The sequence below is a fragment of the Tasmannia lanceolata genome, unplaced genomic scaffold (assembly GCF_043159265.1).
Source record: "Tasmannia lanceolata isolate RefF3 unplaced genomic scaffold, GAP_Taslan_0.1 ptg000006l, whole genome shotgun sequence".
NCBI lineage: Eukaryota > Viridiplantae > Streptophyta > Magnoliopsida > Canellales > Winteraceae > Tasmannia > Tasmannia lanceolata.
The window spans coordinates 9,383,140-9,406,839 of record NW_027518683.1 but is presented as its reverse complement, the minus strand read 5'-3'; the positions used below and the strand labels follow the sequence as shown (position 1 = coordinate 9,406,839).

The 23,700-nt window shown below is 37.9% G+C and overlaps 2 protein-coding genes across 2 annotated transcripts; one reads left to right on the top strand and one right to left on the bottom strand.

Annotated features, from left to right (window-relative positions):
• Window positions 1-1,492: 1,492 nt before the first annotated feature.
• On the top strand, window positions 1,493-5,554 carry LOC143878323 (putative leucine-rich repeat receptor-like serine/threonine-protein kinase At2g24130). Its single transcript, XM_077380623.1, has 2 exons — window positions 1,493-4,407; window positions 4,726-5,554. Exons 1-2 carry the CDS (start codon window positions 1,836-1,838, stop codon window positions 5,139-5,141), a joined length of 2,988 nt encoding a protein of 995 aa, XP_077236738.1. The 5' UTR covers window positions 1,493-1,835; the 3' UTR covers window positions 5,142-5,554.
• Window positions 5,555-11,681: 6,127 nt separating this feature from the next.
• LOC143879590 (putative phospholipid hydroperoxide glutathione peroxidase) lies at window positions 11,682-18,426 on the bottom strand. The gene is made up of 6 exons (XM_077382047.1): window positions 18,060-18,426; window positions 17,663-17,739; window positions 17,506-17,567; window positions 13,022-13,140; window positions 12,710-12,877; window positions 11,682-11,969 (listed from the first exon to the last, which is right to left on the bottom strand). The coding sequence occupies exons 1-6, from the start codon at window positions 18,336-18,338 to the stop codon at window positions 11,940-11,942; spliced, it is 735 nt and encodes a 244-aa protein (XP_077238162.1). The 5' UTR covers window positions 18,339-18,426; the 3' UTR covers window positions 11,682-11,939.
• Between the last annotated feature and the right edge of the window lie 5,274 nt (window positions 18,427-23,700).

Sequence of the window (23,700 nt, the reverse complement as noted above, 5' to 3'; positions counted from 1 at the left end):
AATTATAGAAAAGCAAATGAGTGTTTAAATAAAACACTCAAGGGATAAACATAGAAAATGATAAACAATCTAATCTAATCTAATCTTGGCTAGTATCCAAATCAATTCTAGTTACTTAATCCATCTTACTTGCCTAATCTACTGTACAAGCAATCCAATAACAGATCTTCAAAGATCTGACATATCCTAAATCAAAACTAATTTATTCTACTATAGTGGTACCCATCTAGGCACGTACCATGCTCATAGAACTTTTTGCTTAATAAAACACTTTTAAAAGGCCCTCTTTGGATTGCAGGAATCTTCTGAAATATTTGGAAAAGAAAAACATTACAAGAACTTCATGCTAATCCGTTGTTTGATTATATATGAAAAAAAAGTGATTTGAAACACCACGGAATCAAGTTTTATATAGGTACTTTCAATTTATAATGATATCCGTGTAAATAAGTCATAGTCTTATAATTTCCCACTAAATTGCCCAGGCCCTCTTTGACCACTATGAAAAACTATTGCATATAATATTTGTGGGGCCAATTGTGAGAGATGGGCTGAAGTTGGAGACACTCTGGGGGTTCTTTTCACTAATCCTATGGATTTTTTATGATATCACTACTCTTACCCAACTCAATTCTTTCCGTCTCCAAGCGTCTCAACCGTTCACACACAGTTGGGCCTACGAATATTCCATGGAATGATTTTTCATGGTTGCCAAATGTAGCCTGAAATGAAAAAAAAAAATCTTGGGAAAAATTTCTTCACTAGATGTTTTTCCTGCAATCTAAATTCACAAAGTTTGTTTTCCCATCATATCCCATACGACTAAGGGATGAGCTTTGGTGGACGCTGTACTTGTCAATGATGGCGTCATACAGGTGGGTCCCATCTGTAAAGCACCAATGAGGACTCTCCATTGAATTAGATTAGAAGATCTGATAATTTCCTTATGTATACTCAAGTGGTGGTGTCAATGGAACACATGCTCAAAGTTTCTAATGCTCCATAGTGGGAAAGCAAATACTTTTGTTGAGCACCCACTCTCTCACTTTGCAGAGTACAAGGCTAAAACAAGTCCCAAAATCCATCATTCTTTAATTTGAAAAATTCCTCCACAGATCTCTCTCTCTCTCTCTCTCTCTCTCTCTCTCTCCATTGTTAAAAGATTATTAAAAACCATTAAATCAAAAATGGTTGTCATATGTGGACACTTTAGTTTCAACACTCCCCCGCCTCACCCTGGACTCCTCCGAGTCGACTACCTTTCACCTCGGCCGTGTTCTTGTCCCAATCCGCATTTGCCCTACAAAATCAATCAAAACTCCTTTGACTATCCCGAGTTATGACCGCATCAACCAGAGTACTCAGCCTCATGCCGACTAGGATTGGATTTGGCCGCAGTTTGACCACCATCCATGTTTCACTTGTGGGCACCACCAATGAAGTTTACTAGTTATGTTATTCCATCAAGATCAGGTGGTTTCCAGCAATCAGTTACACTTAAATTCTGTATAATAAAGCACTAAATTTTGTCTGGCCTCTAGAAGAGATTTCTAGGCTCTTTGAAGATGATGGAAATGGGATGACTCAATATTGTTTCAAAGATTAGAATCTGGTTCCTCTTTTCTGTTTTGGGTCTCTTCCCTTCTTGGGGATGACTTGATTGTTCTTTGTTTCTTCCCTTTTGGCCTTCTGGTTTAGCTACTTGCCTTGCCTCACCTCTTTGCTAGTATAACAGCTCTGTTATTACATCCTTATTTATCTCTCAATTAACTCTTGCTTAGCAAAAAAGAATAGTAGTTATCTACTAATGATCTTTCCATGCAATTGATCCAAATATGGAGTTGAAGGACATCTTCCTGCTACTCTCACTCTGTATGATTTACGTGTCGGCATCGCCAGATAATCATCTATCCCTCTATCACCACCACCACCCGAGCATTCTCACCGACAAAGCAACACTCTTAGCCTTCAAGAGCACCATAGTAACTGACCCACAAGATGTTCTTGCAGACTGGCTGGAAGCTTCCTATGTCTGCAACTTCACAGGTGTAAAATGCAACCATAGGCACCACCGTGTGGTGGAGCTCAGGCTCAATCGCACCGGCATCCAAGGTTTGCTCTCTCCGTTCCTCGCCAATCTCACCAATCTTCGTGTCCTCGACCTGTCTGAAAATAGCCTGTCCGGACAAATCCCACCAGAATTCGGATCCTTCCGGCGTCTCAATGAACTCAAACTTTCTGGAAACAGTCTACATGGTTCAATCCCAGACTCGCTCGCTCTTATTCCTATACTTTCTTGGCTTGACATCCACGACAACGGGTTAATAGGCCGTATTCCTATGTCCATCTTCTACAATTGCACGAACTTATATTACGTAGACCTCTCCAACAATGCCCTCGCCGGTGAAATTCCATCGGAAATCGGAAACTATCTGACTAATTTAAACGTCCTCAATCTGTATTCAAATAAATTGAGTGGGGAAATCCCCCCCTCTCTTTCGAATTCTTCTTCATTGGTTTTGTTGGATCTTGAGAACAACAGTCTCTCGGGCGAATTGCCATCGGAAATTGTTGGGAGGCTGCAAGATCTTGAGTATCTTGGTTTGTCATACAACCATCTCTCAAGCCAAGATAATAACACAAATCTCCTGCCATTCTTTCATGCACTTTCAAACTGCACTTATCTGAATGAACTCGAATTGGCAGCAAACAGCCTTGGAGGGGCATTGCCCAGCTCCATTGGTCTACTTGGAACTGAATTATCAAGTATCCATCTCGAAGATAATCGAATCTTTGGATCAATCCTTCCCACCATTGCAAACCTTTCCAATCTCACACTGCTGAACTTGTCAAGCAACCTTTTTAATGGGACAATTCCGGTGGAACTCGGCCAATTTATGAAATTGGAGCGGCTTATGTTGTCTAACAACTCATTAACCGGGGTGATTCCTTCGGTCCTGGGACATATTAATTCACTGGGTGTGCTAGATTTGTCGATGAACAGATTATCCGGTAAGATCCCAGATAGTCTTGGAAATCTTACTAGACTCAGTGAGCTGTTACTTCATAAGAACCAGCTTGCAGGACCAATACCTTCTACACTAGGAAAGTTCAAGTCCTTAAACAAACTAGACTTGTCTCATAACAGATTAACAGGAAGAATACCTCCAGAAATAGCAGGACTTGGTGACTTGGGGATTTTTTTCAATCTTTCAAACAATCTTCTACAAGGGCCTTTGCCTCTAGAGCTTAGCAAGATGGAAGACGTCCAGGAGATCGATCTTTCGTCGAACAATCTCACCGGAAACATCTACCCTCAATTAGAAAGTTGTATTGCCTCAAGGGTGATCAATCTCGCACACAATTCTCTTCAAGGGAAGCTACCTGAATCCTTGGGCAAGCTTCGGAACCTGGAATCTCTAGATGTTTCTAACAATTCCTTATCTGGTGAGATCCCACCGAGCCTCGGTGAATGCCATAGTCTCAAACAATTGAATCTATCATACAACGACTTCTATGGATTCATACCAACTGGTACCATCTTCGCTTCATTCACATATCTTTCATTTCTTGGCAACAAACATCTTTGTGGGTTACTTTCAGGCATACCCACATGCCGGAGAAAGGAAGGGTGGTGGCATTCACGAACGTTCGTAATTACGGTTTCTGTTGTTGCATCCACATCGGCATTTATGTTGACTGTATATGTTGTGATTGGGTTCAGAAATATCAAATGGCAAATCTTTCCCAGGAGAGATGACAAGTTAGGCGAATCAACACCTGACTTGAAGCTCAACTTCCCAAGAATCACTTACAGAGAACTCGAAGAAGCAACTGAAGGATTTGAACAGGGAAGACTGATTGGGACAGGTGGATTTGGACATGTTTATAGGGGAATTCTAAGGGATGGGACCGTGGTTGCAGTGAAAGTATTGCATTTGCAAAATTGTAATTCGACAAAGAGCTTTAACAGAGAATGCCAAGTGTTAAAGAGGATTCGACATCGGAATCTGATGAGAATTGTGACGGCATGTAGTCTACCAGAGTTTAAGGCACTGGTTCTTCCTTTCATGGCAAATGGTAGCTTAGAGAGTCATCTCTATCCACCATCGACGGCGGCAGTTTCAGGTTCATCTTCTTCGGATTTGAACTTGATTCAGAGAGTGAACATTTGCAGTGACATTGCTGAAGGGATGGCTTACTTACATCATCATTCGCCAGTTAGAGTTATACATTGTGATCTGAAGCCAAGCAATGTTCTTCTCAATGATGACATGACTGCTTTGGTTTCTGATTTTGGGATTGCAAGATTGGTTTTGAATGTAGGAGGAGGGAATGGTGGGGCTGATAACATGGGGAATTCTACTGCAAATTTGTTGTGTGGCTCCATTGGATACATAGCACCAGGTACCATTTTTCTTTTCTGTTCTTTTTTTTTTTCTGTTCTGTTCTTGAAATTCAAATGAGAGAGAGAGTTGTTTGCATAGATTTTTTAATAATCCAGAGTTTAATAGGTAAAAATATACATAAGGGGAGCAACCTGCTTCAACTCGAAACCCATAACTATACGAAAATTACTTGCACCGAATACTTGGAATACCCAAAGCGTCAAATCTTAAAGCAACCCTAGCTTTAGTAGGAAGATCCCTCCAATGTCTAAAGGTATTATTAAAATTGTTTGCATAGATAGTTATTGATAAAGGGATTATTACATTGGTTTTGCAGAGTATGGATTTGGATCAAATATATCCACAAAAGGGGATGTATACAGCTTTGGCATTCTAGTCCTTGAAATGGTGACTCGAAAGAGACCGACGGACGACATGTTTGTTGGTGGGCTAAGCTTGCACAATTGGGTCAAGACTCATTTTCATGGGAGAGTGGAAAGGGTGATAGACTCTTCACTTGTGAGAAGTGCAAGGGATCAAAATCCTGAAGCTAGAAAGAGTTGGGAGGTTGCAATCACTGAACTAATAGAATTAGGTCTCCTTTGCACTCAAACGGCCCCATCAACTAGACCCACCATGCTTGATGCTGCCGATGACTTGGATCGATTGAAGCGATATCTTAATGGCGACACAACGGCGACTTTTGCCTCATCACTTGGGATATCATCTTCTACTATTGTAGAGGAGGATTGAGGATTGTTGGGCATATGGCAGATACCATTTTCGGATTATGAATCATGGATCAACTGTTCATTTGATGGGCCCTACTATAAGAAAACTGTCCAACTGGCTCCCTGTAAACTAACATTTTAAAGACAGCCAACTGCCAACATTTAACGGAAATGTCTACCAACACTGATTTCACCGCTGATTCATTATGGGTCCCAGTTAACAACACCTGATGATGGGCGCAAAATTACAAGAATTAAACAACTTCCAGCATATCGGGAAGGCAATTGAGCGGTGGAGAGAGGGCTAGTGGGGAATGCGATTTGATTTGGCCCACCGGAGAATTTCGGTACATCTGAAAGACACTGTTTTTTTTTTCCCTGTCCCCTAAGTCTTCTATCAATCTTCAAGGGACTAAATTGTCACTTTGTACAGTATTCTGTTCTCCTAGTAGTCCCTTATCTTACCAAGAACTAATGGAAAGAAGAAATAAGGATAACTCTACGGAGGGTGGCGACCCACAAGATTAAAGGTCCTGGTCACATGTACTCAGTTGGGTCTGAGCGTCAAACAAAAGAAGTTGTATCTGATGGTTAGAGGTGACAAATCTATTAAAAGACCCTAGTGAGTCACATTATAAAAAACCAAGAAAATTAGGCGAGGTTATCCATGTAAAACATTCCAACATCACAAGATATTTTCAGAACAAGGTATTCCACAGCCTAATATTTAGATGTTTCCAGTTGAACTAAGACACCTCCCTTCTGGTGCAAAGGTTCTTCAGCCACTACACCATTTCAAAATGAAAATAGGTAAGGTGAGTGGTTATGGTGTGCCATGATGGTGACACCACTCAAGCCTTAGTGATTTTGGCATAAGAAGTTTAGTGGGTTACACATGGACACTTAAAAAACTTTGGAAGGGAAACAAAAAAGAAAAACAAATAGAGATTTTGGTTCTGCTTAAGCTAATCTTCTACATATAGAAAATAATGTTTCTCTTTTATCAAGTGAATCATTAAAGAATAGTTAATTGCAAAAGATGGTTGATGAGCAACCAGATAAAAGATTTAAAACCAAGAACATTGTACTATACATATCTGCTTTTGAGTTGCCTTCCCTGTGGATACGAGCGACTCGGACAATATAAAAGGTAGAAATGATCGTGCCGCCCTCTATAAACATATGATGAAATTACTGAGGTAGAGATCTTCAGTCAGCGATTCACGTCCGAGAAATCCCCTCCAATCCATATAATCCTAAATTAAACCTCCATTTAGGAATGCTTTGGTTCTTCTTTGGATGCCATCAAAGTGGGTCCTTATTTGTCATATAAATTCCTTTTAATTTAATCTTATTTTTCAAATGGGGCATTAAGGCCTATTTGGATGCCATCACTAAATTATTTTTAAAACTACTATAACTAGTACTTATGAATAATTACATTTAACTTCAATACCATTTTCATATAAGATGCAAATCACTTTAAGAGGCACTCAAAGTGGCCCTTAATATTTATCAATAAACTGATGGGGTATTGTTTTAGTAATTAACCATTCTACACATGGACCTTCCAGTCTGTGAATCTTGTAGCCCAATCAGAACAACGGTAGCGATCGCCAAAGAGTTGTGCAATCTGAAGATCGAGTCATGGCCATATTCGTCTTGATAATCGATGTCTTTAACTTTAAACAGTCAATTAGATCTAATATAAGGCGGATTGACATGGATGATTCAGCATAAAGTTAGTTCATCACCTCTAGAAAACTAGAAAAAAAAAAGGGAACTATCCCTTTACTACGTAGGAATGCTAGAAACCTTTGCATAGTTAAAAGGTTCAGAAAAAATAGAGGTGTTTTTTCTATATACCACATGCATATAACACTTATTTTTCTTAATAAGATACAACAAAAGGTATAGAAGGATGGTTAAGTGCATGTGTTTGCTAGATTTTTTTTTTTTAAATCAAGTGTTTACTAGATCAGGTTGTGAGTTCAAAAAAAAATTTTGAATTTTTAACAAGATTTACAGACAATAAATGTGAAATTGATGGATTAAAGTAAAGTTTGCGGTTTATTCAGATTTAAGTCAAAAAGTTAAAGAATTTTCTATTAATAGAGACTTTTTAAAGGTTAAAAGAGGTCATAAAAAATTGGGATTTTTTTCAAGAATTTTTCAATTATTCGGAGAATTTGCAACTATGCGCACAAGTAACTCCAAATGAAGGGTGCACATGTGATGCAGTGCCAACATGGCAGCCATGTCATGCCTAGGTGGTTTTGGTGGAGTTCCAAGGTGCAGTCCCTGATTAATGTTGCTGGCCCGTTTTGAACCTGATTTTTGAGCTTCTAAATGGAAGAATTATGGAAAGTGGTAAACTACAAAGTTGTAGGTCTCTTTGAGATCTTTCCAACAAGTATTTCTGCTTGAAAATTGGACAAGAGGGTAGAAAGTTATGTCAGTTTTTGTGGACTGTGTCTGTGGGTTCCCTAAACAGTCAAAGTTAGTGAGTTCCAATGCAATTAATGTTATGTTAGTCTCTAAGGTAGCTAGTGGAGGAGTTTGAACGAATTTGCTTTGGTTTTCTTTTATTTAAAGAGTTAGAAGCCATCTTTAGAGGAGATTTTGGATGTTGAGAAACTTATGTAATTGATGGAATATCAATTGGGTTGAGCATTGCTCCCATTTTCTTCTTCTTCTCTTGTTGTGTTCTTGAGTTGTAATTTTCTTCTTCTTCCCTCTTAAGCACCCGCATTAACATGTTGACGAAGATGGGTTGTAGTTATCATGTCACAGCTAGTCTTCTCTGATGGGTTGTAGTTATCACTTTATCACTGTCATTTTCATGGACACTAGGCGAAACGACATGCGCATGCCACACGAGTTCCATCAAGTGCAATACAAATGTCATCCCCTCAGGGGCATACCATTGTAAGCTTCTTCTTCTTCTTCGTTTTTTTTTAAGGGCTATAAGCTTTTCGTTTGGCTCAAATGAGATGAAGGCAAAAAAGGTTTCGGATAGGCAATTCTGAAGCATGAAATGGCTAGCAATGACCGGCAGCATCCCAAGTCAAATGGGATTATCCTCTTCCATTAATTAAGAAGGTTTTTCTAAGGGAATGTTAAGATAGCAATACATATGAGAATGACAACCTTTTGAAGCTCTTTGGTAAGATGTCCTTCCTTTTAATGGGGAAGTTTTTGGAGACAGTTTAGGATTTCAACATCATAAATAGAACTGGAATTCGATATTTTCAGAATCTGCGTGTCCCAGATCGTTTCAGAATTCTTTTGATACTTCTCCTATTTTGTAAGATACATATTAAGTGTTAATGGCAACATTTTTTTTTGTTCGTAAAACACACTGCAATACAACAGAACCAGACTAGACGTGAGGAAGGTTTTTGGGCTACATCCGGAGATAACAAAAGACGGCTCCTTTGGTAATGGATCAATCCAATCTATCCTGGTTTCTGCCAAAGTATGTTTCTTTGCGAGCCAGTCTGCAACTGCATTACCTTCAAAGTAGATGTGTGGGAAGTGCCTCTACTATACAAAACACAACCACATTACCAATGGATATTCGAGAGAAAATTTACCTTCATCCCAATGGAGAGGAGAATCCGTGATGAATTACTCTACATTTGCATTCTCTCTCTGTCATTGAGAACATAACTGAGAATCTGTTACCAGTAAGTGGTGTCATCTATTGTTTGTAAGGGGAAGACATCTCTGCACTTCTTTGTTTTGACAATGACTATCCTACATCAATCTGTCCACCTATTACAAATGCGCGCGCACACATGCATACACACACGCGCGCACGCATGTGTGTGTGTGTGTGTCTTCTCGAGCACCTTATGACCTTAATACTAAGAATTTAGACCTAAAAATTGTGGTCACACGGCATGAACCCTACAATAAATAATTACTTACAGCAGAAGAAAGAGCTCCACTTTTGAAACACTATAAATGAAGTCTACCATTTGATAAACTGCTGTCGTGGCTTGAAATCTGTTGGGAATTAAGAGGAAGTGTCTGGTGCTGGTAATTGGGTTTCAATTTGGCAACAGATGTTGAGAGCGCCGTGTGATACATTCAACAATAAGCTAAAGCATCAATTATATTTTATACATGTTGCCTCGGGCACAGTTCTGCAATGCAAGTTTATGCTTTCATTAGTGTGTGCATGTCCTGACAGGCCTCAATGAATCAAATGATTCTCGTCAATCATCTCCTTTACCAACATAAAGGATATGAAGATGTTGGCAGGGTCTGGAGTGTTTGGGCATGTCTAAGGGAATAGATCATATTTAGTTTGTCCGGATTATGCCTTAAAACAGTTTCTTGCAGATACTTGAAAGTCAATGGTGAACAAGCGTGGCAATGTATTTTATACCAAAATAATCAGTGAAAGTTTTTCAGATTGTTAGGTTACTTTCCAGAATGTTGGTTTAGGAATATATTCCCGAAGATATTGGTTTGCAATCTGTGGAATTACAGGTAAGAAACGACAAGCTTAGAATCACTTTCGCTAAAAGGCAAAGGCTAGCACTCAATTCAACAGGTTAGAAAGATCATGTTCCAAATCCAACGGGAAAAACATCAGATGACTCATCTTCTTTTTTAGCGTGAATTCCTCCAAAACATTTGGAGGTTTAACTTTTCAACAAGTTCTATGATTTAAGATGGGAGCAACCTTGGTGCAAGATTTCTGGCAAGATGAGAGGAGAGGGAGAGAGTTTCTTCTAATCCTAGTTTTATGGGATCTCAATTGTGGACTAGTGAAAGGCAGAATAAGTTTATGTAAATTCGCTTCCTCACCCTAGTTTTATGGGATCTCAATAGTGGACTAGTGAAGGGTTGAATAAATTAACGTAAGGACTTGTTAACTTCTTACGCCAGATGGGACTTTGATCATTTGAGTTCCTCACTAGAAGAAGGCGCAACCCAATTCTGGTGTGATTTGGTGGGAATTTTTACTGGTGAAGCGATAAAGTGTGAGTTCTATGCACAGGCCTGCATGTTGATACAAAATCTACTGTGGAGGATTTGTGGATTAGTCTAAAATGCTCACTCGGTGGAACGTCAAGGGTGAATCCCTCAGCATTGTTCATTGGGTGCCAAAAAAGGTAATGGATATCCTGACAAAGATGGCTGAGCAATTTGTGAATATTTTGACTAGCTTCTGGGATTCGACAGGTTTAGATTGTACAGCAGGGAAGATAGTGGTATGATGAATAGCTACAACTTTCATGAATCCTCTTCAAAAAGTGGAATTTATTATTCATTTGTTTGCCCACACCAAGAATACGCTATCCCTAAATTCTTTCTAATCGGACGATTTTAACCCTCGAACTCAGGGTTTGTAAAGTGGACGGAGGGTTGTTCTAGTTTTAGTTTCACTCTTTAAAGGGTTGTTTGATTTCTAGATAGTCTATTACAGAATAAGACCTTACCCTATACTAACTCTAATCACTGATAGTTTGTCCTAAATTTGTTTTGTTTGTTTGCTTGCTATCATTGCTTTCTATCCTCGAGTAGTTTTTGTCCGTTGTTTGGTTAACAATGTGTTATCTTGGATTTGGTCCTGTCCAATATTTCATTGATACTATACTATTTTGAACTCACCCATGTACAGGTAAGTACTCCTGTGGACTAACAAATTAGATCAGAAAAGTCTTGCAACAATGTCCATGTATGTTTTTTTAATAATAAGGGTCAAAGCCACTTCACATTCAAAAGAAGCATAGGCTGATATCATTAAGGGTGTGTTAGGATTGTCAGATTCAACAGCTGGAATTGGGATATAATTCCAACTCTGACCAATTCTTGCGTTTGGTTCAAAAATAAAAAAGAAAAAGAAAAAAAAAAGAAGAATCAATGAGGTGGAATTGACACTCGGAGCGGAATTAGAGGGGGGGGAAATGCCGGAATCTGTTTCCCGCCCCAATGAGCCATGACAAATCATCAAAATTATGAAAGTGCAACCATGGTTTTAAATTTCAGCTGAAATCCGAAATTTGGCAAAATTTCGAATTTCGGCCCCAAATTTCGAGAAAATGTAATTTTTTTTTTAAAAAAAAAGGAAAGAAATGTTACAAAATTTCGGCCGACCGAAATTTTGAAATGAATTAAATAAGCTTTTTAATTATTACCAAATTTCGAACGAAATTTCGGTCGAATTTTCAGGGGTCCGAAACCGGTACCGAAACCGAAATTTTAAACCATGAGCGCAACCAAGCCCACCAAATGCACTTAAATCTATCAAACTCAAAAGGCTTCAAAGTGCCCATAAGAAAAACATAATTAATCATCTGTCCAAAACTATATCATACGAGTCTCTACTAAAGTTGTGGCATCACTCTTGATTTCAAGCATTTCTGTGGATTTTCTTTTCATATAACCAGAAACTAGTCCAGTTTTAATTTGCATTGATATTCAATTAACACTTGCTTGACAGAGGAGATTTAGAATCATGGTAGAACCGTGGGAGCAGAAACTGATTGGCAATGTATCCTAAATCCCAATATGTACTCTGATATTTGCAAAAGGAGAGGGCAAGAATTGGTAACAGGGATAGTATGATTCGAACTGCAAACAAAGTAATTACATAGATAGAGGTATTTCAAATATGAATAGAAGTGCAAACAATGTAATTACATAAATAGAGGCATTTCAAGCCCTTTAACAGAACCTAAGAAATATAAAAGCTAGAAGAGTAGTCTTACAAGCAAAACTCTACCAGAAATTTGTATATAAGAGGTTGTTGTTGTGGTTGTGATTTACACCATCTTGTAATATGCTTGTAGTACTGAAATACTTACGCTGCAAGGAGCTTCTGGATGTCCTTCTGCAACATACAGAAGGAGAATTGTATGAGCAGGAGAAACTGTGAAGTGCTTTGTGAAAAGCCTAGAACATTAAGATAGATTTTACTTTTAAAATTTTTGTATACAAAGGTAACATGTGAGTTCAATGCATCCAAGAAGACCTTTTTTGCTTAGATGCCAAAAGACTTATTTGATCCCTTTCATCTCAGTACAGGAGAAGTGCCATTGTCCAATAAATGCATGGCTCAAATACGCTCTTAGTACCACTTTTAGTACCGAGAAATGATCAGTTCCAAATTACAAAAAGAGACATCTTTTAAACCATCCGATCTCCAAGGTGCAAGTACTTTCACCTTAGCATATAGTGTTCCCCACACTTCATGGGTTGCTAAGTGTGATCCTCATTTTTTAAGCTACAAAGTAGTTTGAGGAGGGATCTTCACACAGGATCATTCCGACAAACTAATACTATTTATCCCTCCTAGAATCTTTTGTTATTGTTCATTACTTTTAGCCTTCCAACATATAGGTAGCAGAGGTCCAAAGGCAGTTATGCTACATTTGAAATCATTATATGTGATGGTTATATTTCTTTCTAAATTTCGAAAAGAAGTTAATAAAAAAGCAACCTGAAAGAGAGAAATTTTATTCCAAAAATTGCTTAGAAGTTTTAAGCAGTAAACAACAATCAGATGTTTTTTATACGGAAGTATCACCAAGTTTTAAATTTCTTGTACATGGATGTAGTGAGTGAGCGTACCTCAATCTGAAAAGGGGAAGTTGTTGGTGGGTATCTCTCCACGACCTTACCATTTTTGTCCACCAAGAACTTCTCAAAGTTCCACTTCACCACATCACCCAAAAATCCCCCAACACTAGACTTTAGAAACTTATAAATCGGAGCTGTATTTGGTCCGTTAACATCAACCTGCCACATACAAAGTACTTAATTAACTTACCATATATATATATATATATATATATATATATATATATATATATATATATATATACACATATATATATATATATACACACACACACACACAGAGAGAGAGAGCACTTGACATACCTTATCAAAAATAGGGAATTCTGCTTTAAATCTTGTACAAGCAAACTGCTTTATATCCGGATTTGATGCAGGCTCCTGCCCGCCAAACTGGTTGCAAGGAAAAGCCAGAATCTCAAATCCTGCAATCGAAATAAGTTCAAATTGTGTAAATAACACTTAGCTTGTCAAAGAGAGGGACAGTTCTAGTCTTCTTTAAACTTGAAATGTTCTTCTATGATGACTCCCGAAACTTCTTTGGTCTTTCTCTCTATGCCATTCAAAAAAGAAATAACAAGAAAAAAAAAAACTTGAAATGTTAACTTGCTTGTTTTCCAGTAGGCATTGTAGTCTTCTCGGTCACATACATTTTGAGGACTTTCATTCACATATACACACTGCAAGCACCTCTCTTATTAACACAGGCAAGGCTTCAAGCTACAAAATACTTTCCCCAACTCATATCTGTCCTCATAAAACATCCCAGGACATGCAAAAAATTCGTTCAATTCTCATATTCACCTTTTATATATGATATTTCCATCCCTAAACATAGCCGTTCCAGCCCTTTTATTCGTCACATTTGGCTATCACTGGATGGATTGGTGAAACCAGTAATTTCATTTCCCTTTTTTTTTTAAAGAAAAAGTGCTTGTTTTATCCTTTACAGTCCTTTCCTCCTTTCCTCTCACTGGAATTGTAACAAGTTTTCAAGGTTGGGAGATTAGTAGTGGATTCTCTAGACTCATTTGGTGGGATTTGGGAGTAAGAGATGAAAAAGAATGCCAGTCATCCAATAGAATGCCGAATCAGTATCAGCAGGTAGACGGATTAGATCAGCCGGACCTCAACATGAGATTGTACTGCATCAAGGTTGGGTAAGGACGGCAAACATTATGAAGTACAATGTGTGTAGTGTCATGTGTGTTTGTGTGTGTCAAGTGTGTGTGTGTGTGTGCAGTGTGTGGGTGCGCGCGCTCGCAGTGTGTATTGTGTATGTGCGCGGTGTGTGTAGTGCACACACACAACATACGAACGCGCACTGAAAACAGATGAGTTTCACCATTTCTTTCAAAACTCTCAAAATACTTGGAATTTTTTGTGCCATTTCTTTCGTTAGAAACTAGACTTCGAGCCGCTCGATTCGGTACCATATTCACTGAATTCCGAGTTGAATTTAGTGAGTTATTGTCGGTTGTGTTAGGGCATTATATCACCATATCCCTTCTACATGTAAGATGCACTGTCTCTTTGTAATGAAATTGTAAGATCATCCACCACCAGTGTGACAATGTCAGTTCATACAATGTAATGCATCCACTATTTTATATTGAAAGCTTGGATGAACAACTGAACCATGACATCTACCAAAGCCTATTAGAAGCTGCAATTTCAATTGGTGAAGCTCGAAAAAATGGTAGGCCAGGAGTAGGGGACACCAGTTTGGGTGAAAGCAGCTTTTATTCCACTTCATGGCCCCATTAGTTTGCTTCGTCCTGGATGAGACAATCAAAAGGAACAAAACTCTCTCCTACTCAACAATGGAGTATACAATGGAACGGAATAGAAGTCAAATGACAACAAGAAATAGACCCAAATGAAAAGCACAAGAGATGTAGTGAAGAAAGAGTTATGGGGACATATGTTCAAAAAACGGAGAGTTATGACGATAGATGTTAGTGTCATTTAAGGATTACTTAATAGATGATTAGAAACCCAAATGAATTAACATTAAAAAAAGTAAAGGCCTGCGCGATGACCGAGGCAATCAGCATCAATACAAAGGCTAGATCAGATGATCTAATCTATATAATCTGGAGTCATAGATGTGCCTGATGGAGCTGAGGTGAAGAAGATAACATAAGATTGTTATAAAGATAGAGTCCTCAATCACTATTGCAAATTCCACTTGCTACAACAGTATTCCTAGCCCTCTTGTCATGCCTTCCCCTGGTCCTTCATGACCACGACCAGTTGGGGGAGGGACTGCAACTAATACAGCATTAGGGATGGGGCATGCTCACCCTTAATATGTCGTCAGTGATGAAGTCTAGTTTCCTCAAGAACCTGATCAGCAATGCCCTCATCCAATGTCAGGATGTATATTTGAAGTCAGAACAGAAGCAAACTCGTCCGAAACCCAATGTAATACAGAAGAGGTTCATATAAATCACTATAATCTAGAATATTATATTTTATTAAGTATTAACAGAGAGTCCACAAGGCTAATAGAAGAAACTAGAAAGAAAGACCTCAGAAAATAAACTATTCTGACACAATATGCATGAAATCTGAGAAATGACACGTTAAACTATCAAATTAGTGTAAAAAATAAGAATGCAAGTTGCAGGCCAATGGATTAACAATTAGACTAGTTCATAAGGAGTGGTCCAGTTAACTTGGTTTTCCAAGGATCGACTTCAGAGAACCATGTAACCCAAGGACTTGCCTAAATTCAAAAGGAGTTAGCCATGTCTCACCATGCCCACTTCATACAAGTCAAGTAGCATAAGAAACTAGGGCCCTAATTCATCTTCCTTTTTCAATACTTATTCCGTTCTAAATTTTTTGGCCGACAAATGGAGGCAGAACTGCAGGGATCTAGGAAGACAACTTGTAATAGGCAGTTATCATTCTTTCTTTGAGACGGTAAGATACTTTACTGAGCACAACAAAAATGGGAGATACGGAATTTATAGAGGGGGCAGAGATTTCCCCACAAAAAATAGACTCTCTAGACATACCCCCTTTGACCTTTGCTAACATGTTGGCCATCTCATTGGAACTACGGGGGATGATGGGAAAGGACAGAAAATGAGAATTATAGACCACAATCTCTCTGATCTCTTTGATAAATTTGGTGAAACACCAAGGCCTCATGTCTGCTTTTGATTCATGATATCACACTAGATGAATCACCCTCAACAAGCAACCAATGAGCCCCATGATGGGTGGCAAACATCCCAAGAGCCATCAGAGCAGCTTGCACCTCCACTTCATTTGAGTCACATCTCCTAATTGGCCTGGGCTGATCAAGCAGCACCTCTCCCACATGATTTCTAAGGACACCACCAATGTCTATTGGGCCAGGAACGCCTAATGATGAGCCATCAAAATTGAGATTAAGCAAATTTGGAGGCATTAGAGACCACTTTGGGCTGTGTTTCTCTCTTCGCCCTCTGTCCTTGATAAAAACCAGAGGTAGAGAACCATCTAAGCTCCTTCCCCCCACAGGCCCAAATGACAATGAGGCACTTGATCTCTCTAATAATCCCAGCCACTGATTTCTCCTTGTTGTCAAAAGTCCTTCTGTTTCTCTCTAACCAAATAGCCCAAACAACCGCAAATGGGTTTGTAGTCCATAGAAGACGGCCCTTCTCCCCAAGATGCCTTCAAGTCCAACCCTCCAAGAGTGAAAAAAAGGATGAACACATGATTGCAATATTCCTAACTGTCTAAAAATATGGCCCCGCACAGCTCTAGACACCTTGCAATGGATGAACACATGATTGCAACTCTCCACTTCTACTTTGCATAGACTACATACATTCGCCATAAAGCACCTATTTTTTTTCCTTTTTTTTCAAAGAATGGTGGCCATAAAGCACCTCTTCCGCTTAAGAATGTTGCACATGTTAATCTTCTCATGGGCTACTGTTGAACCGAAGCATTAGGAATTCAGGAGGTAGTCGTCAACCATATCCTAGACCAATTACGAGAGGGCTGAGGTCCTCTCACCAAACAAATGGTGAGACAAGTTGTTTTTTCCTGGTTATCTTCCTGGTTGCCACAAGGAACTAGAAAGACAAGAAGGGGTGGACTGGTTTCATAGAAAGCTACGTGAGGAAATACAATCTGAAATTAGAAAATCAGCTTCCAACAAAAAATCCTAAGACTTGTTAGGAATATGCATAGTTATGATGTGGATCAAGAGTGTCAGTATGCCATCAAGCTATCCCTGATTTTGAGCAATCCAATCAAATAAGTCTCCAGAGTGTAATTGTGAACAAAGAAGAAAGTGAGAAAAATAAAATCTCAATCAATACTCATCTGAATCCGATAATACTTGCTTCAAAAGGTATAATTCAATCCAATAACAATGTAGACGAAAAGATACAGAGGAAGAGGAAGAGGAAGAGGGATGTCATGGAGAAAAATCAAATAAAAGGTCTCAAGCTCACAGGAATGTAAATTGGTACAGGTTTCATCCAACTTAAATATAGCACTCAATATGCTTGATAGGGCAGCATTGAAACAAAATTGGCTAGTGCGAGCAAATTTTCAGATGAAACCATTGACTTTAGAGTTAAGTTTGAAGATATGGTGGAACACCCTAGCGACAGTAAAATGCAGTATATAATAATTAATCATACTATAAATTACTACAGCGGCACTTAATTGAAATTATGGCAGCAACATTGTTGCTCCTCAGTATGAAATGAACCCTTCAAAAGTGAAATTGAAGGAAGGCAGACAATGATTCTTCCCTCCTACAAACTTCAACTCACCTTGAGATTTGTACTTCTCATAGATGTGGGAAAGTTCAGAGTAATTCGATGCCGTCAAACCGCTGACACACAGGCCCAGAATATTGAGTAAGAAATAACTAAAAATTTACAAATTAAAATCATCGAAAATAAGTTTTAGCAAGCAGAAGAGAGATACCATTTTGACGCAACGTTGACAATCAAAAGAACTTTTCCCTTGAATTTGCTCAGAGACACATCCTTCTCATCTATATCCTGCATCATAAAATACAATATTGAGTGCAAATCAAACACTTTTAATTATCATCATCAGATCCCAAAATTGAATCTTTGAGACCCATGGCAACGCTTCTAATATCTTAAAAAGGATTCCTCTAAATTATCAACCTTTCAGTCTCAAACCCTAAAATTTCGGCGCTTTGAATTATGAAAAAAATCGCTCCAAAATCCATTTTTTAAGACCCATTTGCAGTGAAAGACATTCTAAAATATGAAAAAAACAAAACCCAGATACAGTAAAAAAAAAAAAATTAAAAAATCGCAACATTCATGAAGGAGAAACTTCAAATATTTACCTTGACAGTGAAATCGTAAAGGCTTTTCTCTGTGGCGGCCGTTGCATAAACAATACCCGCCATTCTCGAAGTTTTCGAAAGAGACAGAGGAATTTGTGGTGGTTGAAGGGAAAATCTACCGCCAACAAAGGGCAATTTTGAGAACCCAGATGGGATTTTATCAGATAAGCTTAGAAAAACCACGGGAGAAGAAACCCGTGAAGGATTTGTTCTGGTTTGAGTGAAACCTTGTGAAGGTGATGTGGTGGAGAAGAGGGTTGAAGATCCCATTGATGCCATTTTTGGATTAGAAACTGTAGAAAAATCAGAAGGCCAGAATTAGGACATAGAGCTTCTGGGCTGGTTGTTTTTATCGCTATAAGCTCTTATCCTGGTTGAAAATGAAAAAGAAATGATATCCACACTCCTTTTGTGATAATGGCACTCCAGATTTTATTAAGAGCACGTTTAGCTATCATGAATTTTTTTCCTATGATAACATGGTGTTTCCAAGTGGAGATGAGGTCACATTGGCTAGAAAACAGGAAACAAAAGACAGAAAACTAGTGTAATGAGAAGCAGCAAAAAAATCAGTAAACAAGAAACTCTACTCAAAAGAGGACCAACTTTTCCCTCAGTTTTAGCCACTTCTCAAGGTCACCTCAATCATGCCCCCACAAATCTATGGCCTTCTCCCACTGTCCTACCTCTCTCACCACTCTAATAAACCAACTTATCATGAAAAAAATATCCTGGCAAGTAGACACAGAAGTACTTTTTCTAGGCTACTATGTTGGCAACTTGGCATTACCTTGTTTTGATAATTGCACTAACTAAGCTTCTCTCTCTCATTTAAACAGCTGTCAAAGGTTATTACAGTTCCTATAAAGATCCCAAGCCTGATGAAAAGACAAGATGAGTTTGTCCAATTATTAAAACATGGTAGTGCCATCAGTAGCGTTTTTTATCCGAGCATCTAATCTGCTTTGATAATGGCACTCTATCTATCATAAAGAGGGGAGGGTTTTCTACTATTCACGCACACGTGCTGGCCTCCTCTTACGCCCCAGCTATAAATTTTCATTTAGTAAATTCCCCAAAAATTTAAAAAAAAAGGACTTTTAAGGCATGCCCTTGTGTTTGTCTAAAAAAAATCTCTCTTAATATTTTTCATCTCCTTTTACTTACATCCAGGGTCATTTGTTGCTTTATCTCTTTATAAGGCATGCCCTTTTGTTTGTCTTTTCCTGAACATTGGAGGGAAAAGGAAAGTGCGTAGAAATGCTGAAAATTGGAGTGGAAATATCATCCCCCGGAAGAGAATTTATTGAAATCATATGCATTTTACTATGTTGCTGACTCTTAGTCCCTGCCCTTACGAGGAATTTCTTTGATATGTTCCCTTCAGTTAATGGCAAAGTGAATATTCTGTTACTTTGGTGTCTCCATCATTATTCCAATGTAGCTTCAACTTTGAGATTAATTTCATCGGTATCTTCACTTTAAAAGTTTGAATTTCACAGTAGTCCTGTATCAAATTGGCTCATTACTAAGGTTATTGCACTCGAATTTAAACGTAATTTTGAATCCAATAATAGGTTTGACACTCACAATCGGTTGTCATAATCTTAAATGAACAGGGACTAAATGTTCCCCTCAAATTTCAAGGATTCAATTGGTCTCCGGAGAATGTGATTAGTCACTTGAATGCTCGAACCGAGGCCTACAAGCAGATTTTAAGGCCCAGGGATATTGTCCATTCTATTGCAACATTATGGGCATGTTTATTACTTCAAATTACAAGGGACTTCAGTCACTCCAGTAGGTAAACAACATAAATCTTTTCAACATTGCTTTAGCTGTTCTTCTACACGCGGTTTTGTTGGTCCTTTTTCATTCTTATGGTATCCTTTTCATGTGGTTCTTCATCTTCATACTGTGTATGGTATGGTTTCTTTGATTGCTAGATTTATTTTCATCTCTCTTTTTTTTGGGTGGATTTTTACCATGCAATCGTCTCACCTCATTCGCTAATTCTTCTTTATGCTATGGTTTCTTTGATTGCTAGCATCTGCTTAAATTTCCATTGCTTACTTTGAAAAACATCAACTTTATGGCTTCAGTGATTCCTGTGGTTGATTTTCTTGCTTTATTGTTTAATGGATGATGGATCATGATTTTAAGTGCCATCTGTCGAGAACAATCGTTTACAGGCGTTTCTCGATCTACTATTATTTTTGTTTCCTCCTATCAGTATGTTTCAAAGAATGCTACAAGATTTTTATCCTTCTGAAAGGAATTCGATCAGAAAAAGAAACGATTGTGAACCTAACCCATCTGCTATGATTTTTATGAAAATGTTATTGTGTCGAGAAACCTATTATTTGGGTCTGAAATACTTATTTTACTTTTTGTTTGGTCATTTCATTAGAGCTCTAAGGATGATATTCTATACAGTTTGTATCCTTTCCTATAAGAAAAGAAAATGATTGAGGTTTTCAAAAGGAATATAAAACTATCCATTTCTTCCACCCAACTTTTGTCTTTTCTTTTTTCCTTTTTTCAGAACAAAATTGGTATTATGCTGATTTTAAAAGCTGTTGGGTTGCAAAGGTTAATGTTTCAATGTGTGTGGCATCCTTTGCATTTGGTGCCGGCAGTAAAAAAAAACTGATGCTGATTTGAAAATCATGTCCCTATCTATTTACTTCCAAAAACTTGAGGTTTTCAAATCATTGTTAGTGCTTTGCACTCAGCAGGGATCCTGCATGTCCTGGGGTTACTTCAGATTTTGCCTAGACATGAATTAATTTATGCGGTGGTTGATCATTTTCCAAAACTGATATATTTCTTAGCTTGCAGTAAAGCATCAAATGCAGCTAATATTGACAAAATTTTCTAAGATGGACTCAGGGTTAGGAGCAGACTAGAGAGGAACACATGTTAGTAGCAGAATATCCAAATTATAAGATGGGGCCACTCCCTCGTTTTTTGCAATAGGTCTTATGCGTGCGCCAGTATAGAGGCGGAGAACTATTTCAGTACGTCTTGTGAAGGATTGACATGGGGCTTCACAACCTTGTGCTTACATTCATAGAGGTGTATGCAAATACATGTGGGCGTAACAATAGATATATACATTCATAAAGGTTGCTTCACAGTTCATGCTGTAGGTGGTAGAGAACCATGTTGCTTTCTTGTTCAAACTTACAATCAAAAGTCTCTAGAAGAAGGAAGAATATGGAAGATGGAAGAATATGCATTATATGCACGCTCACATGCATTTACCAAAATCCATGAAAAACAGACACTGGATCCTTCCACTGATTAAGCACTATACCCAAATTAATTGCAAATTAGTTGGTTTAGTGAACTTTATTTATGTTAGTTAGAGAAGTGTGTTTGTCTGTCACGGGCATGAACTATCCAGCTTGATAAATATGGAAGAATATAGCAAAGTGACACATGCATAATACATCCATATAATATACTCGCATAAATATTATTTTTTAAATGTAAAACATACTACATAATCAATAGAAACACAAGTGACATAATTAGATATAAATAACACCAGAGAACAAATGAGATCTACGCCATAACCTTGTCGAAGTGCATCAAAACACACATGTCCAACCTGCATGTCTGTCACTAATTTGGAGTGTCTTTGTGATGATTTAAAAAAAAAAAAAAATTTTGATGGGTAAGCTGGGGTTAGGCGGACCCCTACCAGATATATTAATAATTGCAAATGATTTCTCTAAAAATTAATTGCATATAGCCTTTTGTACGCCCGGGTTTAAAGTTGAATATAATTACTTGTAAACAATGTATGTACTGTGTAATTAGAAAACTAGGGTTCATAAAAATATTTAATCATACCAATGAAATCTAATAAATAAGAAAACTTAGTTTGTCATGGGCATAGGCACCTATTTACAATCTTATAGATGTATTTTTTTATATCTATTATATTCCTATATATGTTTTGTAGTTATGGGCATGCTTTTAAATTTCAACCGAACGACACCGAAATCAATCAAAACCGAAACACGGTCATTTATTTCGGCCGAAATTTTGGTTTTTCTGAAATTTGACCCAAAAAATCTGTTTTTTTTAATATTAATTTAATATTTCACCGAAATTTCAACCGGGTAATTTCGGCCAAAATTTAATAATGAATAAAATATTGTTTTCGGGTTTTGTACCAGATTTCGACCGAAATTTCAAATTTTCAAGGTCCGAGACCGGTACCCAAACCAAAATTTTAAACCTTGGTTATGGGTTTGCTCATGGGTCTCCTAGTATTTTTTATCTTTAGAAATCCTTGTTTTTCCTATCTAATGTGTGTCAAGGATAGGGATCATGGTTTTCATTTATCATCTTTCTTTTCATATTTATCATCTTTCTTTTCATTTAATAAACCAGTAGGGGTCATCGCCAAACCCCAGCTTACCTATAAAAAAAACTACTATATACCTGACTTTTTAGCTCAAGTTCTATTTTTACCACATAAATGTGATTTTTGCATGAATATTAATGTTTCCGCACACTGCATGCCTTTTTTTAGCTATAAAGAAAATTAGATCTATAAGGCATTTAATATTTGGTGTACATGTAAAAGGTATTGAATTGCTACAGAGAAATGTAAATTTATAAGGTATTTAATAGTTTAAAGAAATTTCACATTTAAAAGGTTTTAAATGAACCAAATAAGTTTTCTAATTAGAGGGCCGCGGGTAAATTAAATTGGATTTCGTTTGGAAAATAAAGATGATGCCTGAGAAGACAAGGAAGTCACCTCAAATCCCCACAAATTTGTAGGGCCAGTTGTGGGAAACATGCAGCAGAGAGAGAAAGTTGAGAAGGCGAGAGCGAGGGTAAATAATTGTCACACTTGGGCGGACAATTATTCCATGAAACAAATCTTCTGGTGGTAAAAAAGGCCTAAGTAAAAAATATATGAATTCAATATAAATCATAATTTTTATGAGGAATATGTTCGTGCGCTTGAGCGTTGGAACCAAATGGTGCGCTTGAGTGCACCATTCACATGGGTCCCACAATTTCTGTGAGGATCCAAACCATTCATTTGCAAGGCCCTATCATAGATAAGGTGTGTACCAAAAATCAGCTCCATTGAATCATCCTAACCCCTCCAAAAGTGGAGGGCAAAAATGGGCAGATTTGTGGTCTGTCCATTTTGACCTCCACAAATGGATGGGTTGGGATGATCCTATGGAGCTGATTTTTTGTACACACCCTATCTATGTAAGGCTCTTTCTAGTGAATGCTTTGGATCATCCTAACAATGTGGGCCTCATTGGTTTGAGAGCTCAAGCTCACCATAAGGTTCCAACGCTCAAGCTCACAATCCTTTTCCTCAATTTTTATTCATATTTGGATTAGATTACACTCTTTTAAACATGCCTACGGTCCTGATTGAAACTCTCTACATGATGGCCCCATCTTCGATGGGCTTTAGCTTTAAAATTGTCCCAATTTTGATCCTCAATTTCTGATCAATGCACTGCTGAAATCAGAGCACCGACTGTCAGATCAGGGCCATTGATCCAATGGCTAGGATCATCCAATCGGTATGAGCTATGGCCCATCTGAAAAAATGAACCCTTGACCAGTGAGGCCTACAGTTAAGAGCGAG